General features: G+C 35.8%; 4 protein-coding genes across 5 annotated transcripts in view; 2 read left to right on the forward strand and 2 right to left on the reverse strand.

The window, feature by feature from the left end:
• Positions 1–14,523, forward strand: part of Dnalig1 (DNA ligase 1) — a 362,733-nt gene that overhangs the window by 11,032 nt on the left and 337,178 nt on the right. The gene's annotated exons all lie outside the window — the stretch shown is intronic.
• Vih (vihar) lies at positions 668–2,293 on the reverse strand. Its single transcript, XM_021335223.3, has 2 exons — positions 2,035–2,293; positions 668–1,629 (listed from the first exon to the last, which is right to left on the reverse strand). Exons 1-2 carry the CDS (start codon positions 2,139–2,141, stop codon positions 1,200–1,202), a joined length of 537 nt encoding a protein of 178 aa, XP_021190898.2. The 5' UTR covers positions 2,142–2,293; the 3' UTR covers positions 668–1,199.
• Positions 3,403–5,051, forward strand: LOC110376669 (splicing regulator SDE2). Its single transcript, XM_021335232.3, has one exon. It carries the CDS (start codon positions 3,544–3,546, stop codon positions 4,258–4,260), a length of 717 nt encoding a protein of 238 aa, XP_021190907.3. The 5' UTR covers positions 3,403–3,543; the 3' UTR covers positions 4,261–5,051.
• Positions 7,051–12,072, reverse strand: LOC110376648 (beta-1,3-galactosyltransferase 1). Of its 2 annotated transcripts, XM_064041336.1 has the most exons (8): positions 11,984–12,072; positions 10,349–10,513; positions 9,550–9,718; positions 8,926–9,106; positions 8,390–8,609; positions 7,997–8,116; positions 7,453–7,716; positions 7,051–7,365 (listed from the first exon to the last, which is right to left on the reverse strand). In XM_064041336.1, exons 2-8 carry the CDS (start codon positions 10,458–10,460, stop codon positions 7,343–7,345), a joined length of 1,089 nt encoding a protein of 362 aa, XP_063897406.1. In that variant the 5' UTR covers positions 10,461–10,513; positions 11,984–12,072; the 3' UTR covers positions 7,051–7,342. The 2 variants fall into 2 exon arrangements, with proteins under 2 accessions (XP_063897406.1, XP_063897405.1); XM_064041335.1 differs by having other exon boundaries at positions 7,052–7,716.

The raw sequence follows: 14,523 nt of genomic DNA on the forward strand, positions 1-14,523 counted from the left end.
AAAATTGATTTCAACTACTGACCTACTTTTGGTAATCAATGCAATGAGAGAGCAAACATGGATTACTTTTATTGGCCTACGCTACGGAAGGAATATTTCAGCTATAGCTCATTAACAAACGCTCGTAAGAATTAATAAGAGTTTTAAAATAGGTCAATCATAGCCTTGTTTCCATTGCTGTGAACCCGAAATGCAGTTTAGATGCCAATCCTTTTAGCTGGGTACTGCGTCAAATGATTGACTTTAATTCATATTAGTTTATTGCATTTCATCTAGGTATGCTAGGATGTTCCAGAAATATCACGCGTAGGCGGAATGTCCTGTGTACAGATGCTCGTAGAAACGCATTCGGACACCCCATTTGACCTAGTTACACGATATTTTAACGACTATGACTTGCAGTGTCCAATATGGTACTGGACGGTATACTGCCTCAAATTTGCCACCGAAATGCAATGTTTAGGCTACTCTTCGCGCCAGAAATATGTAGGTATCCTCAAAGATATAGAATGTGTCACTTTTCTTGAAACAAAGAAATAGGCATAAACAATCGCCTTTGATTTCTTTGGCTCAAGTACCTACATATTGTAATAACAATAGGTAAATATGACGAAAGAAGTTGTTTTTGTGTGTTGGGTAATACAAGGTATAAAAGTAAACAAAATACTCAATTGCACTAAAGAATTATAATTGTCAGTGATCTCATTTTACAGACACAACTCATCGGCTGAGACTGAGCTGACGAGTTCAGAAACTGGACAGACATCAATTTGGGAATTTTATCAGGCTATAAATAACTTCCAAAATAGTTTATATAGTGTTTCTATTAAAAAACAAAGATTGGAAAGAGCAAAGCAAATTCTACTTGACACATCAAGTCGAGTTAAAGCAGAGATCAGATTATACCTTAAGAACTATACATAGTTTTACAATATAAATTTTGATATTATGCTTTCAGGTAATCTATCACAGTCATATACACCTACAATTTACTATCTACAAATAGCCGAGATTAGTCAAATATGGAAATATAAAAACTAGAAACAAGTAGAATGAGCTTCAGAAAGGGAGTAGTAACAGAACTCGTCAGCGCAACTCTCATTACAATCATGCATTCAAACATTCAATTCACAACACAAAATACAACGCAAAATCAAAAATATGTTTTCTTTAATGATGACAAACAAAACACAAGTCCACTATGAGTCTCTGTGCTTATTGTAAAATTCATCTACATATTTCTTATAGGCGGGTTGGTTTGGCCAAAGATATGATGCTTGTTGATTTAAAGGACTGTGTGTGTTGGGCTCGGCTAGCAGGCTCTGGATGGACAGCAGCACTGTGCGCACGTCATACAGTGCCGTCCACTTGTCCTTCAAGATATCTAAACATATTAGCCCGCAAGTGTCTACGTTAGGGTGAAAACAAGGTGTGATGAATTTCACCATAGGCGGGGCATAGGGGTACGAGTTGGGGAACTCTAGTGACAGTTTGTACTTGTGGCCGGCATATACTGTCTCCTGGGGGCCATTAATGGTACCAATCCATTTGAACAGATTCTCACTCTCAGGGAATGCAGATATACCTTTGTCAGCACAGCGCATCAACTCCATTAATTCTTTTTGAAGCCTGCCAACAAAGAAAAACATGGATTAAGTATGTGGGTAACCAAAAACTATCCAAGCATTGCCTGTTAAGTAAACCAGATAGCTTGTTGCATCTATTGTCTACGTTATGAACAAAGAAACAATATTGTAACTATGTGCTTGATAATGTAGAGGTCGAAACGCAGTCAAAAGATTGTTTTTTAGTGATGATACACGTCACTGAACACAGGAGACAATTTTACAAAGTCAACGTCAGTATTGTACCTCGGAGCAAAACCGTTAGGCCTCCAATGTGTTACTGCAATTTTGACCACCTACTGAGTACTGGGAATAAATGTTATTTGTCTAATAGCAAGCTACACACGGTTCAGATAGGGTTTTGGGGATTCGAGAAATAACAAAGTAGTAACAATGTCGTTTCACTTACCGTTTGCTGACGGCATGATTATCTTTTAGTTTTATCGTATCTTCATTTTGTTTCGCTGGATTTGACGACGACGACGACGCGTAATGTGGATTAATATTTTGAGCCATAATAATTGGAGCGAATAAAATCAGAATCAGATGCCTCCAATTCCACCAAATTTCTGTTATCCGAAGACAACTTCCTGTTTAATTTCAAAAAGCTCAATTTTTATTGGATATTTTCACACACATTTGACAGCGGTATGTAATGGCGGCAATCTACGTTGTAATTAGCGCCATCTACAATTCGACAATCCGTTATCGACTGTTTATTGTAACGTCTATGGTCTATTCGATATTGTCTATTCAAATTCAATTCATCTACGATTAAATAATCTTTTTTTATATATATTTTGTGCTTTATATTTAAGACTGAAGAAATATATAATTGTTCAATGAGGGGCACCCAATAAGTCGAGGGTTAAAAGTAACGTTGAGAAATACGGGAACTACTAACTATGCTCGCCTGGGTAAAAAGTAGCCTGCAGCTTTCCTTGTTTAAAGGATATCCAGTACCTACTGGGTAATAACAATTGGAACCTAGAGTTGCCCATGTTATGACCGACCGAGTATCAACCAGCATGCCAGTACGACTTAGAACCCTAAAGAAGAGGCAAATATTCATGAAGTTAAAAATTTGAACCGTCGCGTCGCTGCAACATCAACATACATATATTACTTGCATAAATCCATGCCGTAACTCATCCATACTCTGTACCTTGAATAGGCCGACACTGCTGAATGAATTCCAAAAAAGTTAACATCGGGCAGTCAGCAGAAGCTAGTTTGATTTTATAGGCAATGCCTAAAAAGCAATAAACATGGTATGTGCTATACAATATTTGTAAGTCTTTACTATCCAAACCATTATAATATTTAATTTGAAACGACCGGCTTTCTAAGTTAAATGCTCCAAATAATAAGATTGGTCACTTTCACTTTCTTTGTTCATTTGAGCGTGAAATTGAAAAATCAGTGACGGGATTATTTAATAGAAAAGGAAAAGTGCAGCTAAGTTTGGCTGCGTAGTCTATTTAAGATGCTGAATTCGTTAATTACGCTTAGTTTAGATTACAAGTTTGAGAAGAAACATTTGTAAAAAGCGTTAAGTGATTGAAATGGCATTTAAAGTAAGTACATGTTCATATTATTTAATTTTATAATATTCGATCAATAAAATGACTAATACATAATTACAATTACTTTAATAAGAGTAATAGGATGTTTTTTGTAAAAAGGATTTTCTGAATATTATTGATCGAAGTTATAATCCGTAAATAAAAACAGGATTCGTAAGCTGTCTATGGTCGCGTGTTTTCTCGTTATCTTGGTTGTCACTGTCAGTGTCAAAAATATCGCGCAGTTATCGCTTGTGGTGTGCAATTTTGTCGATTTGTGGTGTTTTTCTTGCTAAAAGTGCAGATTATTTTAATCTTTTACATCTTTTTAACAGTACAGTGAACGATTAAACATGCCTTGTCTAGTCATATTCAAAAATAACTTTATAACGGGGCTGGAATGTAAAGATGTGTCATCGCTAAAGCGTGATATTTCACAAAAATATGGTGTTCCGATAGAAGATTTGTCTGCGACGCTGAACGGGAGGCCCGTGTCTGACAGTTACGATGTTACATCAGACAACAATGTTGTTAGATTGGCCTCTAAGCTTGTTGGAGGGAAAGGCGGATTTGGATCTATGTTACGTGCCATTGGAGCACAAATAGAGAAAACCACCAACCGTGAAGCTTGCCGAGACCTATCAGGTCGTCGTCTACGTGACATCAATGAAGAGAAAAGACTTAGGAAGTGGTTGGAAGGCCAAGAAGACAGGGAAAAGGAGGCAGCTGAGAGAAAACAGAAGAAACTTGAGAGATTGGTGGCAGAACCCAAGATTGAGGTCAATTTGAACCCTGCATATGAGAAAGAGCGTCAGGATCTGCCTGAGCGAGTGAATTCGGCTGTGGAAGCTGGTTGGCAGGCTGCTGGGTCATCAAATGCTTTGAAACGGAAGTCTGACAATGAGAAAGCCAAGCCTAAGAAGGCTAAACTGTGGATTGATGCAGAGCTGTCTGACTGCTCATCATTGAGTGATGATGATGAAGAGGAAGTTCCCGCCAAGAGCCCGGGACAGCAAGTGTCCACAGACAGTGGAAATGAGTCTGACAGAGCCTCAGCTAGCAGTAAATGAGAAGGAAATACTGTGTTAAATGATAGACTTTAATTATTTTAATATTCTTTTATTGTAATTTTATTTAATAACTACTTTACATTTACTTTACATTTACTTTACTTTACATTACTTTACTTAACTTTTCTCGTCCGCTGGTCACTCGCATTTTGGCGCGCTACTGTCTTAGGCAGGTATTGGTTATGGCATCTCCGCTAGTCATTTTGTTCTCCATGCCTTGAACATCATAATGTAGTGAGAGATGTCGCTTTGATAGCTAATGTGACTAATTTATGGGTACTGGAATAAGTTATGTATGATTGTGATTTCAGTAATCCACTTGCAACATAATCATTAATAAATTATCGTTTCTAATTCCAATCAATAAACTCTTTTCAACTCTTTTCAACTTTTCAACTTTAGCAGTTTAACTCTGAGGAGATTTAAAAGTTATATAAATTATGTTAGGCAATAGTTTCTAATGGACTCAATATTTTATGCATTTTAATGTATTCATATTGGAAGTATTTTATTTAGCGAATGTTTTAAGATATTTCATGTAAATTGTATGAAACTGGCATTTTATGTGTTAAAAGGTTAAACTAAAGTAAATTCAGGATACATTGTTTTTTTTTTATATAATGTAACATGTCTTGTTGTTTCTGTTTTATTAAATCTGACCTCGGTCATTTGGCTGAATTTTATCACTTCAGGTAAATTAAGTAATTTTAATTTATGTATATGTACTCAATAAATTTTTTGTGTTAATTAAGGTATTAAATAAGTAGGTAATAAAATCTATTTTAAGTAAATTGTGTTTAATTTTGTTTCTATTCTTATAAATAACATGATATTTTTTTCCCCAAAAAGGTAATACAGAGATGTTTAAAATATAAGTAAACAAGAACATGATTCCAGGCAATATAAAAGTAAATAAACAATATATCCCATAGACTTGCTGAATTTCATTCAAATTGGTTTAGTAACAAAAACACATAGGAAGTGGTGAAGGGTGGGCGAAAAAGTGCTGTCTTGCAGAGCCAAGTTTGAATAAATGATATTTGATTTGAGTTACGTGTTTTAAAGTGTTTTCTATGCCTATAAATTAATATCATTTCGAGGTTAAATCATTTCCATACCTAATCACTCAGTGTGTGCTATCATCTAATTAATTAAGTAAAAATAATGCATCTTTTAGAGAAACATTTGGACGGCAATAGTGCTCCTGTCACTGTTGGTGATCGCGGCTGCCAGACCTCAGGAGTTCGAAGACGATGATGAGGATCGACACGACGGTGCCGACGACAGAAAAGGTAATACACCTCGTTGATAGAGGGATTGATATAATGAGTATATATTTAATGAAAACAGAAATAGCAAGTCTTAACTCCAACAAACTTAAAGAAATTGTGTAAGGTACTTTGAGCGCCTATCAAGTTTCTGTCATTAAAAAAAATGGCGCGGATGTGAATGCATGCTATGACAAAATCCGTAGGCGTTAAATTCGTGCGTGTTAAAGTGTATTGTTCTCAACTTTTACAATTCCTTAAATTGGTAAAAGTCTTCGATATTTGTATAGCAAGCTAAAATAATAGAACACATCCTTTGTTCACATACACAATTCAGATAAGATATCCGACATGGGTGGCGTTTGCCTAACGTGTTTATTTAGGCTCAGTTTTTTACAGTTCCTTAGTCCATATACAAAAATAAAAAAGGTCATAATAGTTATCTACGTTTTAGAATATGAAATGTGTTTGTTATTAAACAAAATGCCGGAACTAACCGCTTTTATTTGTTCCACAGACGACCCGGCGCGCGTGCAAATAAAAGTTTACAGAGGGCCAACAAAAAATGATGGATACGCCCCCTGGGGTTTCTGGGTGAAACAACCTTCGGACGACGAATAACTGCTTAGTTTTCTGTTAAAAATGCTTATAATATAGCTGAAATTACGTAGACAATACTGTATTATTAAAATGTTTTAGTTTATCGTTAGCGAATAAGAGATGGCGCCACTGTTTTCGTTTGTAAAACCAAAGATTATATTATTGTTAGTTACTTTGTTTTATTGTTCATTTTGTTAAACTAACTAGTTAGCTATGGTTTTTCTCATTGGAAGTTATTTTTAATTAAGTAATAGATAAATAGCTAAGCTAAATAAATGATAGTTTTATTGATTAATTTTGGGGTAAGTATAATTAACCTACCTACTGTTATTGCATTGTCAATTTTCTTATCAGGAGACTAGTAGGTAATAAATGGCTCGTGCGTGTGCCCAACCTATTTCCTTGAAAGAGGTAACAACATATGTGACAAACTTAAGTACTTACCTACCCAAATTCTTTAACTTAACGAACAATTAATATTGTTTTTTTCCAGCTTTGTTGGATAGAACCTTCCTGAAAGCTGGAAAATAAATAGGAATAGACAATATACCTACTATGCCTCTAATAAATTAACAAGGAGGTATCTAGCGTTTGTTTATTTATCCTAGGATAGTGTTATTAATTAACTTGTTTTGCTGTGTGACCTTTTCAACCCCAATCAATTTATCTAATGCTCGCATTTTTCTCGTCACCCACGTCTCGAGGGAAATTTCTAATCGAGGTTAGCCTAGCTTCCTAACAGTGAAATAATTTTCAATTCGGTACAGTAGTATAGTAAGTAAATAAGTAACCTATATGTATTGATAATGAAACAACGCCTGATATTTTATAAAATGTATTTCACTATTCATTAAAATGATACCTAGGAAAACAACAATCATAATCTAAAACTATGACTTAAAAGAAAAAGCTTTTCAAGTTTACAATGACTCAGTTCTCCATAATAAAGTGGAATAATTTGTTCAGCCGACGCTTTATCTTTCCTGTATTGGACTCCGAAAAGGTTAATATTATGATGGCGAAAAGAGCTCAGAAAATCCCTAATAATGTATTCGAAATTTGCATCGTGCATTCGGAAGAAGTCCAAAGGCCTACTCTTTGCAGATCCTCAGCCAAATACATACTCAAAACCAGAATTATCTTTCTTCAAGTGCCATTGTTTAATCTCTCTCCAAGACAAGCGTATTTTAAATACAAGCTCCTCATTCTCAATCTCAGTAACCCTTCAAAGAAAAATCTGGAGCAAACATTGGACAAAACAACGCTTAGTACACAGCAAGAGCCATGAACCAACCAAAACAATAATTAAAATATTGGCACACACCGGCAATCGTCTTGTACTTCGATATTAACGTTTCGATGCAAGACCAGGCGTGGTAGATCTCTGCAGGAGTCAGGCCATGGAGGGACGCGAAGTTCCAGTAGACGCAGCCGGCTTTCCACCAAGGTTTGAAGGGAGACAGTCTACTGTCGTGAGTGAGGACCAGCCCCAAATGCTTGTGGGCTACTAGGTACGTGAAGTAGATGTCTTCTAGGTGCACTATGGGCACGTGTAACGCTCCCCGTAAGATGTGCTCGATGTATTCCCCTGAAATTATGGATACATATTAGACAAAGACAAAGGTCATTTATTTGCAAAAATCTATTAGTTGACTTGTTGATAAAAAATATAACCATAAAAATGAAAGATCTCAATGTCCATTTTGCTCTTCCACACTCTTATCGACTATCACAACCTACTCTATCTTTCGTCTCTCTGGTCATCCCTTTGTAACTACGTAAGTAAATGGTCCTCACATTATCAGTCCTACACATTTCAGAGTATAATGTCACAATTTGATCAATGTTTTCGTTGCTAAATAGTTTACCTTTAATAAGATATCCAGCGCCACTAAGATACATGGGCATTTCATCATCATAACGCTTTCCCGCATTGTACCCCTTCCTGTACTCATCTCTAAGCAGATGTGTGTCATTCAGAGCGTAACCTGAAAAAGAACGGGATAAGACAAATCTCATGATCGTTTTAATTTTTGTCCAGATATGTAAATACTTAAAGAACAATTGTTTCTAAATGGAGGCTTACCTACTATTCAAGGGCTCGACAAGTCAGTCAAATTTTGTAATGCTAATAGACGCAGAACATTTTACGACATTCATTTTGATAGGTAGGGCTGTGCCACGCCTATGTAAAGAAATAGATTTTCCTTTCTATCTTTCATAAACTACATAGGTATGTAATTAAAATATCAAAAGCTAACCAACGAGAGGTCGATCAAGATGTTGCCATATGACCTTGTTGAGCATCCAAGGGTTCACCATCGCATTGTCCTGAGTCTTCAACATAAAGTGCGCTATCGGGCACCTCAGCAGGGTATACTTCATCATCAGCGCAGTCTTCAGGGTCTGGTTCTCTTTTTGATCTCGGAAATCGAAGACCAACAGGTCGTGGTACTCTTCAGCTTCTCTGATGTTCTCCGCCTGTCAGTTTTGTGTAAAAAAAGGTAATAACGGCCTGCCTTGAATGTATCCGGTAATAAAACCTTTCTCATTAATCTCTCTAGTGGCGGAAACCACATCTGTGCAGTTTTGAGTTTATCGCGAACATACGGACGCAAGAAAGGGCTTGGTATTATATTAGATAGTCAGCTTTTTTTGTTGCAATGTAAAGCTAAATTAGGCCGATCAAAGGGGGAGGCCTTTGTTCAGCAATGGACGTCCTACGACTGAGATGATGATGCTGCCTCAAACTCACTTTCGATCACTCAATAAGTTGGATATTCCTCAAAAATCTCACCAATTGTTTGTCCCTATCCCCGTAAATCCCCATAACGAACAGGGTGGGCTGGTACAAGCCCCACGTCTCCCGAACAGCGGTCCGCTGGCCGGTTCTCGGCGCCGTGGTCGATACCATGATGATGATGGGAGCATCCTTGCCTGGGCCACATGGCGACTCCTTGGGTTCCAGCAGGATGCCACTGGAGATATGAAGGTTAGGAGAAAATAATACAGAGTTGGATTATTTATTTATTTACGGTGCACTAACAGCAATGCATGCATACGTTATGCATGTGTACGTTGTTACAATATCATCAACTGGGATGCCTGCCTATTATAAATAGGTAATGAGTATTCAAACAGTTCTGAATTCTATAATTACATTTTGTTTCCTTCAATTTAATTTTAATGCGGTCTGTTAGAAAAAAAGCCCTCGTGCATGAAGGGCTCCAGAAGTTTGACAGAATTGTTGCTGGGGAGTTTGTTCCATCACTTCGTCCCAGCAAAAACACATAAGAAGTGGCGAAGAGCATGCCTTTTGGGGGCTGTCTTTTGTACCTTTAAATTCGACCTTCAAAAAGTGTTGATTTTCAGACTCTGAATAGATGACTTTTTATCTCTATCTTTTAGTAACACTTCTCACATTTTATCCAGATAGTCCTGCAGGCTCCTATTGACCACGTAATGTCGGGACAGCTCTGGCGGCGGCAAGAGTGCGTACCCGCTCCTCACCACATACCACCACAGTGGAGGCCACAGCACCAGCAGTAGAAGCAGCAGGGTTGGCAGTAGCAGCACGTAGCGGCGTGGACCTGGAACCGCTGCTGAGTGACTGCCTGTTGCAGTAATACATAATAACACACATCTATACTTATAGATACGATTAGATAGATATGATCTTCGAAAAGTGCTGGAGTGGAGACCACGGACTAGCAAGCGCAGCGTAGGACGTCCACCAACAAGGTGGACAGACTTTACTTACAAAGGTCGCCGGAAGACGCTGGATGCAGTTCGCCTCCAACAGGTATCTGTGGAGATCTAAGGGGGAGGCCTATGTTCAGCAGTGGACGTCCTATGGCTGAGATGATGATGATGATGAGATATGATCTTCTAGTGTAAATAAATAAAAAAAAAACAGGTTTAGGTCGAGAAAGTATTTTATAGGATACTTTTTTTGGGCAGAACCGCAGTAAGCAGCTACCAACTTATCTTGTTCTTTGTTATTACTTAAATAGGTATGTAAATCGTATTTAATAAACGATAAAAATATTTATGTAAAACAATACAAATGTTTATCTATTAACGCCAAAAATAAAAACCACTAAACGGATTTTCATGCGGTTTTTACATTGTACTGTACTGTATTTATAATTCACATTCAAATCTAGTAAGTATACTAAATACCCAAAACTACTTAATAAATAAATGTAAAACCACTAAACTCTTTGAATAGTCGTCGACAAACTTGAGGTAAGCCAGCCATTTCTGTAAGATGATCCTCAGTACAGTTTTCAGTAATACTGACAATCTCCGCGGCACACAGCTACGTTTCATTCGTAGGATTTAAACGCAGTTATTTTTCTGATATTCAATATTAGTGTTGATAGCTATAACATATAAATCACTCTTTTTACTGTCCCACTGCAAAGGCAAAGGTCTTTTTTCACAGACAAGGAATGAGCGTTAATCACATCAGTTGCTCAAGGCGGATTGACGTTAAAGTCCAGTTTTCGTGTTTATAACATTAGTACTATTATGCATTTATTATTATAAAAAAACTCCATTACGTTTTTTCATTCCCGCTGTTTTCATAGCCAAATTCGTTTTTGTATATAAAAATGTGCAGGTGTATTAAAATTGGTTTCCTCAAGATGTTTTCTTTTACCTTTACTCAGTCAGTGGTGTCCACAAACACTAAGTACATTATAATTTAACAACGTTACATTGGTAATTGCAGGACTTGGCATGTAATAATACCTGGCTCTATCACATAAAGTCGGACTTACTGTAAAATATTGCCAAGTAACCTACCTATAACAATGTCGCGTTAGTTTAGGAACATTCTAATTGTATCTTAGGTATCACTGACTGATAAAAAAGAAAAACCAGAAAAACACTGGGGAAACCTGGGTATAGATAGTTCAACTCAGATTTGCGCGCGGCCCTATGTGTGCGTCGGCTTGTAAATATACAACTTTCATTCGTGTGACAGTGACGTCGTCCGAGCATGACGTGTTCTTATCGCTTTTTCTTATGGGTACAGTCGTTTACGAAAATACTAGTTATTCGCGGAGAAATTATTAAGGAGTCAGATAAAGCGTTTCAAAAAATAAAACGACATTCAAAGCTTTTTATTATTAAATATAGTTTTTCATTATTTTTTCATACGTCTTTTCAAATTGACATTGACAGTATCTAAGAATTGAATACTCCTTAAGTACATATTTTCTAGCTCGGGGTACGTGGACAATAAATAAAAGTGTGGACTAAGAATGTAAAAAGAGGTATAATCTAGTATAATAATGTAAACAAAATGTGTGGGGAATTTTAAAAAGTTATATTGCTTAGCTTAGTTTCATTATTTTGTTATTTCGACATTATGTCGACCAAAAAAACAAAAAAAAATGAGTTTCATTCATAAATGAACGTTTAAGTCAAATTGATGAAGGGATGTGGCGTAATACTTGTCGACATGTAGAAAAGAAAAAAGAAGAATACTATAGACATTTTGACATTGGAGTCAGAATTTATAATTCTCCTTGGAGAGTAGCGAATCCGAAAATTCATCATTTGATTTTTCATAATCATTATAAATAAATAAACATTAAATTACGTAATAACTGTTTTTCTTTAAACCCTCGTATACAACCCCTAAATAACTGTATTGTACCCGACTGTACCTCTTGTCACGCACACAAAGTTACTGTATATGTACAAGGGTTACCCACACATAAGGCCGCGCGCACAACTGAGTTGAACTTACTATAGTTAAGTAGTCTGAAGTAGTCTATCCGCCCTGCAAACACGTGGTGATTAATGTTTATGCAATCTTTTACATATTAAACATAATGATTTACCCTTTTGAAGGAATTGAAGAGAAAATCCTACAGTTACTTATTATTTTATTTACTGAGATTCTGTCTGTTAAAAGAACGTCACAAAAGATGTCAACAAGTTGACTTTAGCATTAACTTTTTCATGTGTCTCATCTTTATGGTAACAAATAGGTTTGAATAGGGATCTACATCTAGAATTTTGTAGATATTTGTCTTTGAGAACATACTAACTCTTCCAAGTTTACGTTAGTTTATGTTTATTGATTCCATAACTTCTGCCAACCACATTGGCCTTTGTAGGTCAAATTACGAAAAAAGAAAGATTCACTTCAAACAGGCTTTTATAGGCAGTTGTGAAAAGTCCGACGGTTTCAAAAAATAAGTCCCACGGAGAAGTAGCTACTTACTTATAATGTGAAGTAAAAACTAAAAACAAAATGAGCATTGTTTTCAAAAATACTAAGTTATTATTATGAACAGAAATTGGAACTATCAAGCTACTTAATACAAACAACCTTTCAACTTTTACCACATAACAACGACTCAGGTATAATGTTTAAGTAATATTTTACCTAAATATCAAACAAAGTGTTGAGGTGAGACAGTCCGCCTAGAAACATGAGGGGCAATGTTATCTACACAATCTAGGCTCATTTTGCTAAACGTTGTAATTCAGCTAACAGTGTTTTCATAACATTGCAGTTCGCGCCCAAAACAGTACAGGAGCGCTAAGACGGCGCTTTTCGTAGGCGTTCGATGAAGCATATTTTATTTGTAGAGTACAGTCAACTTCGGGTCAGTGGTAACAGTTTTATAGGAAAATCGTACTTATTACTATTGAGTTAAGACAGTTACCACTGATGTGCGGTCTACCGTACTATACTGTACTGTGTAAACTGGCGGTTTAGGATTAAAGGAACAAGATCTACAATTTACAAGTAGGTCCTTGTAATTATTTTGTTTTATTGGGATTTTTTTTCCGCCATGATTCAATAATATCACAAAGCATAACTCTGTAAGTGTCACCTCGGATAAAATTTACAAAAACAAGAAACTTGTAAGGTCTAAATGAAACATCTATATAAATAAAAATGAATTGTTGTTCGTTAGTCTGATTAAAACTCGAGAACGGCTGGGCCGATTGAGCTGATTTTGGTTTTAAAATGTTTGTCGTAATCCAGGGTAGGTCTAAACGGTGAGCAAATAAGGAAAAGGCGGTACAAAGTTCGTCGGGTGAGCTAGTAAGTAAATATATATAATGTTAATTTATTAACCATTAGATTATTCGTTTTAGTTAAAAGATAAACAACAATAAGCTAATTTTGTTATAGTGAATAGAAGTTGAGATAGTGAAGAGTGTAGATAAATGTAGATTAGTAAATAAAGGTGACAAAAAACCATAAAAAACCACCAAAAAAATATACTATCTATAATGCGGAAAAATACCATCAAAACCCGGTGATATGGTGACGGTTACAAAAACAGCCTTTAAATCAACTACCGAGTCTTTTCCTTTCTATGATGGGGTCGGCTTTAAGTCTTAATGCAACTAAAAAATACACAGTTATAATAGCTCTCAAACAATACACATTAAGTAATCGATTTCCGGTACAAAAATATTGATCTGTTAATGGTAGTCATACTGTTAATTATCAAATTACTACACCATGAACATGATTCATATAAAGATCAGTATGTAAAGACTGAATATTTACACGTTAATATAATGTCAAATACCTACTAAGAAAAATAAATGGCTCATAACTGGCTGGGCTTTAATTGACCGTAGGTACTCGTAGCTGACTTACTCAAAGAGAAAGGCATTAATTCTGGTACACTAACTTTTCTAGATTATTTAACATCAGCTCAATATGCTAGCTTCATAATCGGAATAGAAATAAAAAGTAATAAATTATTACGTCAAATAAGTATAAACATTTGCAAGTTCACTTTAGATGAGAAATTAATAAAATGTAATCACATTATTAATAAACGTCGATAAACCCATCACTTCGCACTTCAGTTCAAATAAAAAATCATTCAGTTAAGTGTGTGTTAAGTAAATATTGTCTCCACTGTAGCAAATAACGTTACCCTACAATGTTTCAAATGTAGGTATGTCCTTATCAAAATACTGTACATGATGACTTGATGGGTGTTGAAATATAATGCGAAAGCTGCTATAAGTAAATGAATTCATTAACATTGTCAACAAACTTCCCAGTATTATTTCTTAGTTGCTAGTTGTTAGATATATTACTTTCTTAATTGAAATGAAATGTTTGAAAATTTGAATAAGATGGAAAATTCACTTCTGTTAAGTACTGTGACACAAAAGTCGTGAAACACTTATTTTTCCATTCCAAATACTTATTTTTGTATCCCTAAAAATCCCATTTATTTACGTTCAGTAATTTCCTACGGTTTCATTTGTGTGACACCGGAATAAACATTAGTTAAGGTACATAACCATATTTAGTGCCTTATTCTTTCGGTTCTTGCTTTATTAAAATGTGAAAATGATAAGTACTTTCACTTCTTTCAGCATTACGTAAGAATTT

This window comes from Helicoverpa armigera, chromosome 25, assembly GCF_030705265.1.
Source record: "Helicoverpa armigera isolate CAAS_96S chromosome 25, ASM3070526v1, whole genome shotgun sequence".
Classification (NCBI taxonomy): Eukaryota; Metazoa; Arthropoda; class Insecta; order Lepidoptera; family Noctuidae; genus Helicoverpa; species Helicoverpa armigera.

Bases quoted from the DNA above. Each gene is read 5' to 3' on its own strand.
- Vih (XM_021335223.3), bottom strand. From the start codon at position 2,141: ATGGCTCAAAATATTAATCCACATTACGCGTCGTCGTCGTCGTCAAAT. The intron at 1,630-2,034 runs GTAAGTGAAACG...CTTTGTTGGCAG, and splicing joins AATCATGCCGTCAGCAAACG to GCTTCAAAAAGAATTAATGG.
- LOC110376669 (XM_021335232.3), top strand. From the start codon at position 3,544: ATGCCTTGTCTAGTCATATTCAAAAATAACTTTATAACGGGGCTGGAA.
- LOC110376648 (XM_064041335.1), bottom strand. From the start codon at position 10,460: ATGAAACGTAGCTGTGTGCCGCGGAGATTGTCAGTATTACTGAAAACT. The intron at 8,610-8,925 runs GTGAGATTTTTG...CAAAACTGACAG, and splicing joins GGGATAGGGACAAACAATTG to GCGGAGAACATCAGAGAAGC. The intron at 8,117-8,389 runs GTTAGCTTTTGA...GTTCTTTTTCAG, and splicing joins TCTTGATCGACCTCTCGTTG to GTTACGCTCTGAATGACACA.